The sequence below is a fragment of the Mandrillus leucophaeus genome, unplaced genomic scaffold (assembly GCF_000951045.1).
Source record: "Mandrillus leucophaeus isolate KB7577 unplaced genomic scaffold, Mleu.le_1.0 Scaffold241, whole genome shotgun sequence".
Lineage (NCBI taxonomy): Eukaryota > Metazoa > Chordata > Mammalia > Primates > Cercopithecidae > Mandrillus > Mandrillus leucophaeus.
The window spans coordinates 653,943-663,948 of NW_012102488.1; the positions used below are offsets into that span (position 1 = coordinate 653,943).

Here is a 10,006-nt window from a genome sequence, read left to right on the forward strand (position 1 = left end):
TAGAGATGGGGTTTCGCCATGTTGCCCAGGCTGGTCTCGAACTCCTGAGCTCAGGTGATCCATCCGCCTCAGCCTCCCAAAGAGCTGGGATTACAGGTGTCAGCCATCACGGCTGGCCCCATTTTAACCATTTCTAAGTGTATAGTTTAGTAGTGTTAACTATATTCACATTGTTAACAGTTTATGGTAACCTTTAACTATAATTCCTAACTTTATTTTTTTTAATATGGTTTTGGAAATGTATGCTCTTCCTAAATGTATTAATGGTTAGCTACAGAACAATTTTTTTTTTTTATTTCAAGAGTAGGGATTTAAGATAAGCTATTTTGACTTTGTGATATCATAAACATATATATGTAAACAAACAAGAGTCAGATTGAATGTGCCCCACTATACAAATATGAGACAACGTGAGCATAAGGTAGAAATGTATTATCCTAAATAAGGATCCATATATCCATAAATCCATAAATATGCAAGAAGATAATGTTCTTCCTTATAGTAGAATAACTAAAAAATGTAGAAGGTATCATGGAAATAGAAAATCACCATTTTGCATCACAGTAATCATTTCTCAGGTAAAAATCATCAACAGATGCTAAGACTGGGTAAAAGTCTGATGAGAAATAGAAGAGTCACATAGTCTCAATGTATCGCCTCATAAATTAGTTAAAAATTACAAAAGGAGGAGTATTAACTTCACAGTGCAGAAACCTGGCAAACAACACATTGGCTAAGTAACTAAAGTTAGCATTACCACTAATGGGATAAACCAACATTAAGTACCTCCTAATATGATGCACGGGGAACACAATACCACTTTTGTGATATTCTCACCAAGAATACATAACCTGAATCCAATCATGAGGAAACACCAGATAAACCCAAACTGAGTGACAGTCTGGAAAATAGAAGGCCTGTACTCTTCAAATACACCAATGTCATCAAACCCAAAGGAAGGCTGAGGAACCTTTCTAACAGAGTAAGAGAGACATGATAACCACTTGACATCTAGAGTATCTTAGACCAGAATAAGGAAAACTGCTACAAACTGTACTAATGGGACAACTGGCAAAATTGAACATCCAGAGATTAGAAAACAGTATTTTATGGTGAAACTTCCAGATATTGCCAATTACAGTGTAGTTAGAAAGTGAACCTCTTTGTTCTTTTAAAATATCACTGAATTATTTAGGAGTAAAGAGTACATTTGCAACATACTTTCAAATAGTTCAGACAGATAGTATTATGTATGTATGCGGAAAGATAAAGCACATGTGTCAAACTGCTAACAGGGTGGGAAAACCAGGGTAAGGGTTTTGAGATTTCTCTGTACTATTCTTGCAACTTTTCTATAAGTGCAAATATTTCAAAATTTAAAAAGTTAAATACAGGTATATGTCCCTATTAATTTATGGGTTCACTTTAGAAGTGTTGCCACCATTTCTTTTATGCTAGAAATTCAAATCTCTCCAACATTCTTAATGACTTTAAAACAGCTATTCTACTTAGCTTGACTTCAAATTTTAAAAATAAGTCAAGGTCAAAGTCTTTGGCAAACCACAATGAGTATCTGGAAGTAATGTCTAACACATTAGCCAATGATGGGGATAGTAAGAATTACTTAATCATTCTATTTTTTTCTGTTAGCTCTACAAAGTTACTGAGTCCTAAATTCCATCCCCCACCACAATTATAATTTCACTTAGGCCAGACTTGTAACCTGTCCACAAAACTGTTTTCCAATTGCTGCATAGAGCAGCATTCTTCTGGCTCGGGTTCCCAGAATTTCCCCAAATTCATGACTTTCACTTGTTTATGTCCAGATCCCCTAATGGGAGAAAATACGTCCTGAGGGGAAGACAGGACACTAACCTGAAAGACATGGGTTTGAACTCTTTAGGGGAAGGCAGGGTCAGGACTTTTATCAAACAAGGAATACGCACAAGAAAAAAGATGTCTACAGCTCAGGCCTGTCATTCCAGGACTTTCGGAGGCCGAGGCAAGTGGATACTTAAGGCCAAGAGTTCAAGACCAGCCTGGGCAATATGGCGAAACCCCGTCTCTTTAAAAAAAAAAAAAAAAAAAAAAAAAAAAAAAAAAAATTAGCCAGGAGTGATGATGCACACCTGCGGTCCCAGCTTCTCAGGAAGCTGAGGTGGGAGAATCGCTTCAACCCGGGAGGCGAAGGTTGCAGTGAGCCCATATCGTGCCACTGCACTCCACTCTAGCATGGGCAACAGAGTCAGACCTTGTCTCTTAAATAAATTTTTAAAAAAAGTCTAATGTCTACAGACATCTAGAAAGAGCTCCAGCTATGCCTCAGAGAGAAAAATCCCAGGAGTGGATGGGAAAATATTCATGCACAGAAAAAAAAAAAAAAAAGGAGAAAAGGTACAAACCTCAGGTAAGTTTCTGACCCAGGTTTACCAATCTTGTTTCTCATTTCACCTAAATGTAAACTAGGAAAACTACAGAATCCACAATATAAATTATTGTTACTTGACTTGTGCCTGGTCAGTCTCCAAATAGTACTCTCCCACATCATGAGAACAAAAATATGTTTCCTATCAGTCCTTCTCACAACAGAAGAGAAAAACGTGGTTTGTCACTAATGAAACACTGAAAATGTACCACTGTCACCAGTTAAGCTATTTAACCTACAATCTGCTGGTTAAAAGCAGGTCAGCCTGCAGCATATAAAAAGACGTCTGCCTTTCAAAACTGGCTAAAGCTGTCAAATCGGATCACAGGTTTTACAAATACAATCGCCTCAACTCAGCCCTGCTCCATAAACCAGAAAGCAGAGCCAGCTTCCATAACTGGCCACGCCGCCTCCCACACCCCCGCCCCACCCCCGCCCGTGACAGTGAGTGGGTCGGAGCGGCCACAATGCGCCCAAAGTGTTTAATTCTTCCAGAAATGCTGGCCTCCGGGAGGAATCCAGGTTTGAAACTGTCCCCAACAGGGCATTCCCCGGCGACATTTTGCTCCCTCGGGTGTGGAGCAAGTGGGGAGGGCCTGGCGGCCCGAAAGTGTCCAGAGTGACCGACAAATGTGGGAAGCGTCAGGGCAGAGAGTGGGCTAGAAGGGGCAGCAGACGCTCAAATTCACACCATTCGGAGTCACCCTGACCCCCAACCTCTGACTTCTGCCCCGAACTGGCGGCCCCGAAGGAGTCCAGGGCAGGCCCCAGAACTTTGGACCCAAGTCCCAGGCGGGGACCGGCCTGTGGGCGCGTGGGCTGGTCGGGTCTGAGGGAGCGGTGACGTTTGCAAGACCCTATAGGGACGGCGGGTTGACGGGGGACCGTCCCTGGGTTCGCCTTCCCAGTCCGGACTCACCGCCCGTCGGAGCTGCCCCGGAGCCGCAGGTCGGAACATGTTCTCTGCTTCCGCTGCAACCTCGGCCTCACAGCAACCCCGTGCCCGGCCAACTGGCGTCGCCTCAGCCAGTCACCTAATGCTCGCGAGACGCGCGAACGAGATCAGACGCCCTAGGCTGGGAGCGCGAGCCCGCGGTTCCCGCCTGCCCATTGGGCGGCTGCGCAGCCAATAGACGGCGGGAAGTTAGGGGCTAGACTGGGAAGTGGGGCAAAGGTGAGGCTATTCCCAGGGGACCTTCGAGTAAGCCCGGGCCGCGGAGCTGCAGAGACAAAGCTGGCCACCCGCTGATGACCGAGCTCAGACTGTACTGTCTCACTGCCCCGCAATGGGCAGCATTACTAGAGTGAACTGAAAAACTGAGCTGATCTCGGGGTAAGGTGTGAGTGGAGCCTTGCTAACTCCAATTAGATACCTTTCCCATATGCCCCTATTTCCCCCCTGTATTTCCCCATGGTAGCAATTGTCACATGGGTTGTAATGACCTAAGTACTTGTCTGTGTCACCCATCTGACTACAGATCTGTAAGGGCAGAAAGTATGCCCTACTTTTAAATTTTCTGTCTACCTGCAACACCTAGCACAATTCCTGGCCCTCACTAGGCATTCAATCAGTATGTGTTGAATGAATCAGCAAATGAATAAATGACTGCTAATGAGTCTGGACTTTATCACGAAATTTTTAAGAAAGGAAGTGGTATGTTCAGAAATTGTCTTAATTCCCATTTCAGCAACAACCTACCTTTCCAATGTTATCTAGTCTATCAACAAATCCCGTTAACTCTACCTTCAAAATATAACCAGAATCCAACAATATTCTCCAACACCCCTTTGCTCCTCCGCCAGTACCACCTTCACTCAGGACCCTGTCATCTCTTGCCTGGATCATTGCAAAGCCTCCTAGCTGGTCTTTATGTTTCTACCCATGTTTCCAGAAGCCTCTTCTCCAAACTGATGGACTGATCATGACCTCTGCTCAAAGCCCTAGGGTGGCTCCCTCTCCTCCCACTGCCCTCTTCTCTCACTGTGCCCCAGACACACGGGCCTTCTTGAGCACACAAGCCTGCTCCTCTCAGAGCTTTGCACTCTGGCTGTTCCCTCTGCCTGAAATGCCCTTCTCTTGTTACCCACGTGGCTTACTTCCTCACTTCATTCAGGTCTCTGCTCAAAAAACACATTTGCAGAAAGGCCGACCTTGGCCTCTCTACCTAAAATAGCACCCATGCCACTCCCAGATGCCCTATCACGGTTTTTGATTTTTCTTCTTGGCATTTATCACTGCCTAACAGGATGCACGTGTTTGTTTGTTTATTGCAGATCTCCCCGCATTGGAGTGTAAATTCCCTGGAGCAAGAGCTTTGTCTGAACCAACAATCTCTCTAAGGGCCCAGTGCTTTAGCTCTTCCCTCTGTCTGAAATTCCCTTCCCCATCTGACAGGCCTCTTTAAAACCCAGATCAAGTGACAATTCTTTTGTTCTGTTTTGTTTAAGACAAGGTCTCTGTTTCCCAGGCTGGAGTGCAGTGGTGCCATCACAGCTCACTGCAGTCTCGAACTCCTGGGATCAAGCAATCTTCCTGCCTCAGCCTCCCAAGTAGCTGGGACTACAGTCATGTGCCACCATGCACAGCTATTTTTTTTGTAGGGGCAGGGTCTCACTCTGTTACCCAGGGCTGGTCTCGAACTCCTGGCCTCAAGTGATCCTCCTACCTTGGCCTCTCAAAGTACTGGGATTACAGACATGAGCCACCATGCCTGGCTCAAGTGACGTTTCTTTTGTAAGCTCTTTCTCAATTTTCCAGGATGAATTAATCCTTTCCTCTTCTTCACTCTGCTAGCTCTATGAACAAGGAGGTGAGGACCCATCTTAAACTTAAGTCGCACCCACTGTGAACATGTCTGAACTCATGTTACAGACAGAGCTGTGGACCCCTGCCCCCCAGTCAATCTGCCTGTGGGAGGGGCAATTTAGTATTCCATGTCTCACTGTATTTGCCTCCTAACCCAGTCCCACACTGGACTAGAATCTGAGACCTATGGGAGTGGAAGGAAGAGGGAAGGGTACTTTTGGTAAAAACGGAAAAGGATATTTTACTAAAAACCATGTAAAAGACTGGGCTACAAACTAACCTCCTTCCCTGCCTCCCCACCCATGACAAAGCAAAACACAAGGGAAGAGCGGCTTCCCCGCCCCGCCCCCACTGGGCAGATTCAGCAGCTCCCAGGCTTGGGCAAATCAATAGCAGCTGTGCATGGCAGAGGCTTGTTGCCCCTGGGAGTTCCTGGTAGAGCAGGTCAGAGCTGAGGGAGAGGCTGAAAATGGGCAAAGTCTGTGACACCTGACCGGACTTGTTCTGATCACACATGAAATGCCCCCTGAGTCTTTGGGATGAAGGGATATCAGAGTTCTACAATCACAACCACGTCATGTACCAGAGAAATGTGTGTGCTAAGACATTTCTATTAGAGGATTTTCCCTAGAGGTATACAACTTTCCTACTCCGTTATGAGCTGCTTTGGTGGCAGGACCTATGGTTTCCTTTTATTTACTTATTTTTATTTTATTTATTTTTGAGACGGATTCTCGCTTTGTCGCCCAGGCTGGAGTGCAGTGGCGCGATCTCAGCTCACTGCAACCTCCACGTCCTGTGTTCAATCGATTCTCCTGCCTTAGCTTCCCGAGTAGCTGGAATTACGGGTGCCCACTACCATGCCCAGCTAATTTTTGTATTTTTAGTAGAGACGGCGTTTCACCATGTTGGTCAGGTTGGTCTCGAAACCCTGACCTCAGGTGATCTGCCTCCCAAAGTGCTGGAATTACAGGCGTGAGCCACTGTGCCCAGCCTATTTTTCTGGTTCTTATTTTTAGACGTTCAGCGAACATTTATAGAAATATGTGTCCAATGGGCTAGGTGCAATGACTTACACCTGTATCCTAGCACTTTGGGAGGCCGAGGTGGGCGGATCACTTGAGGTCAGGGGTTCAAGACCAGCCTGGCCAACATGGCGAGACCCCCCCTCAGGTACTACTAAAAATACAAAAATTAACTAAGTGTGGTAGTGTGTTCCTGTAATACTACCTACTCGAGTGGCTGAGGCATGAGAATCACTTGAACCTGGGAGGCAGCGATTGCAGTGAGCCAAGATTACACCACTACACTCCAGCCTGGATGACAGAGCAAGACTCCATCTCAAAAAAAAAGAAAAAAAGAAAGTAAATATTTGTCCAAAGAAGAAAGGGCAGAAAAGAGAGGGTGGAGGAAGGATTCAAGGACTGCCACAGCCAACCCTTGAAGATGATTCCAGCATATTTGGAGCAACACCTCTTTCTCCTCCACAGGTCAATTTCAGGAGCGACTCCTCCAGGATTCCTGCTGGAAACTTGGAAGAGAAAGGTCCCTGGGACAAACTATAGCCCCAGCTGCTGCAGGTCTCTGGGGGTCACAACTGGTATTCATCATCTCCTTCCTCAGTATCCATTCTAAATCTCCCCCTCCCCCAGCTAGCACCTCCCCTGGTCTGAGTGGCTAATGCCTCCGTCCTGCCTCATGAACTGAGAATCTCAACCCCTGACCAGCATGCCCTTTCCAAGCCTGTTTATTGTCATAATTGGGCAATGGAGGATTCAGAGGCACCCAAGTGGATTACTCTTAGCCAAGATGACTCCCCTTCTGGTCTTCTGGTACAAGGTGCCCAGGTGGCAACTGTAGCTTGTAGCTCAATGGGACTCTTGCTGTATCCTCTGGTGAAAGATTCCCCCATTGGGGACAAAGACCTCTAACCTTGCAGGTCCCAGCACTATATAAAGGTTTTTGGTTCAAGGAGCATCCTTGAAGATGAACCCACCCTTATCAAGTGCTACCTCCAAGCTACTGCTTCCAGTGGGCCTTCAGCAGCCATTCCAATATCCTGTCAAGCTGGCAGGGTCTGGATGATCCAGCCTGTGAATTGCTTAGGGAATCCTCTGATCATGGACTCATTTCTGCACCTCCATTGCAGTAAATTGGGTCCCTGGCCTGATGGGATGTTATGTGGGATCCTGTGACAGTGAATCAGATACTCGATAAGCCCTCAAATAGTGGTGCTGACTAAGGTCCTGAGGACAGGAAAGGTGAATAGTACCCAGAATATGTGTGTTTTCTTGACATGGTGAATCTCGACTTTTTTCAGAGGAAAGGGGTTCCATGTGGTTAGGATGAATCTTGCCTTTTCCCAGATAGAAGGGGTTCCATGTGGTCAACTTGCACCATGGAGCCAGCTAGTCTCCTGGAGGAATGGTGTCATATTGGGGGCTCATTCAGCAGCAGCAGTAGCTCAATCAGCCTTTGTAAGTGGGAGCCCATGCTATTAGGCTGCTACGGCCTCTGTCTCTGCCACTGTAGTCATTTCATGCATGTGCCCTTAGTGCCAGCACTGGGTGGCTGATGACAGAGGCCAGCTAAGGTCAACTGGCCCAGATATTTTTGTCTTCTTAGTTACATGGTGGCTTTTCAGTGGTGGGTGGTTTCTGGTGGGTGTTAACATGTAATACAAAGATCTTCATACTTGGTGCCCACTCCAGACATCTATCCTCATGCCCCTACCCCAGACCTCCCTGTTCTCCCATCTTCCATTGCAACCTTTCTTCTTCCAGGGCCCTGGCTAGCCAGGTAGGCCATTCCTCACTGCCACTGAGTACATAGATATTCTATGCTTGAGATGCCTCTCTGTGCAGGAAGAATGGATGGCCAAGTGCACCTCCTGAAGCTCTGCCCATGGGGATTTTCCTCCACTGTTGTCTTTCAAGGCTGTCCCTAAGTGGGGCTATAATGCAACTGCCATCTATTTTCAGCTTGAACTCACATACTTAGCAGACCCTCCATCGACCAAGTACAGGATTTTTCCTCCTCTTGTCAGCTGGTCATAAAGGATCCTGCATACAACCAGAAGGGTGCACCACGGGAGGGGTGCCAATGTAGTAGTGGTGTTCATGGGGGTCTAGGCTGCCAGCTCATGGAACTTGCTTGTACCTTCTGTTCTTACTTGTGTTAAGTCCCAGATGTACCAGTTCCACCCTAGGATGCATTGTTACTGACTGCCTGGTGTTGTGACTCGGTGGGTTTGACAGAACCCAGCTCATGATGAGTAATTCCTGGCATATGGTCACTTGGTGTCTGTGATCAGGCCAGTAGCACACCAGGAGTTTTTCTCAAAAGGCACGTAAGTCTCCACTGCAGATGGTGTGGCCTTGCTCCAATACTGCAGTGGCCTGTGTTGTCATTCTCCCAGTAGAGCTTGTCATCAACTCCACACAGCGTCTTTTCCTACCACTAACACTAACACCATCTATGGAAGCACAAATGACCAAGTAGCAGACTGCCTGGACCTTGCTGTATAACCTTTTCATGCTCTGAGCTCCAGTTAATGCTGGGAGCCTTTTATGTCACCTGCATTGATGGCATGGGTTGGAGCAGTATTTCCAGATGTGGAATATACTGTGTCCAGAACCCAAAGAGGCCTATCAGGCCTGAACGCTTCTTTCTACATGGTGGGAGGTGCAAGATGCAATAATTTATCTGTTTCTTTGGATGATATATCCTGGCATGCCCTAACTCTGGACCCCTAAACATCTTATGTGGGAGGCCCCTGAATCTTTGCAGTTTTTAATCTCCTACCCTGTAGAATACATGTGTCATCCAAGGCCTCTAATGTGCTATCCACTTTTTTCCACCCAGCTGAATCAATATAATGTCATTGATGTAAAAGATCAATGCGATATTCTACAGTATGTCCAGATGGTCCAGACCTCTTCAGGCTATATTGTGATTGATAGATGCTGAAAGTTAACATAGCCCTGGGGCAAAACTGTGAATGTAGACTGTTGTTTGTTCCATGTGAATGCATACTGTTTCTGATTCACTTTTCTCCTAGGGCTAGAAAAGAACCAATTCACCAAATCAATGTCCACATAAAATGTACCCGGGGCTGTGTTAATCTGCTCTAGCAAAGATACCAAAACTGGTGTGGTGGCAGCAACAGGGCTACTGCTTCTGTGGGTTTGTGATAGTCTGCTGTCATCTTCCAGGTTCTGTCTGTTCCTGGAGGGACAACACTAGTGAGATAAAGAGGAAAATGATCCTTGAAGGTTAGAACCTTGAAGTTTGCCTCATTGTGTGCTGTCAAGAAGGTCCTCTAGCTTTTATACATGGTTCTCAATTGCCTGTTAATCATTCCTACTCCTTTATAATTTTTTGTCAAGGGCATGAAGCTTAGCAATTGCCACCCGATGTCATTGTCTTTATTAGTTCCCCCATATTACCTTCCACAAGCATCCCATCCCAATTTGCCACTAGTGCAAGTCTTAACAATCAGATACCAGCTTATGCCAAAGGCTTGTTCCAGCTACCAGCAGGGTTGAGGTCCTCAGTGCCAGTCTGGGAAAGAGTAATACAGCTCCAAACCCCCATCTTACAACCTGTTTTCTCAACCACTCCCACACTCCTGCTTTCTCTTGGATGCAGGATCGAAACAAGTTCAGAATACATTATGATAGTTAGGGGTGCCCTTAGGAGCCACACTTGTGTGAGGGATGAGATAGCAGAACTGGGCAGAAGCAGTAGCTGGGCTGATATGCAGGCCTGAACAA

The 10,006-nt window shown here is 46.3% G+C and overlaps 1 protein-coding gene across 3 annotated transcripts in view; it reads right to left on the minus strand.

The window, feature by feature from the left end:
* The window catches only part of ETFA (electron-transfer-flavoprotein, alpha polypeptide), a 139,072-nt gene extending 135,583 nt beyond the window's left edge, over window positions 1-3,489 (minus strand). For 2 of the 3 annotated variants that reach the window (XM_011982667.1, XM_011982666.1), the window contains exon 1: window positions 3,345-3,489. In XM_011982667.1, the coding sequence (XP_011838057.1) occupies window positions 3,345-3,383 (39 nt within the window). In that variant the 5' untranslated portion in view covers window positions 3,384-3,489. The remainder of the gene's footprint in view (window positions 1-3,344) is intronic. The other variant, XM_011982668.1, reaches the window with a different exon arrangement.
* Between the last annotated feature and the right edge of the window lie 6,517 nt (window positions 3,490-10,006).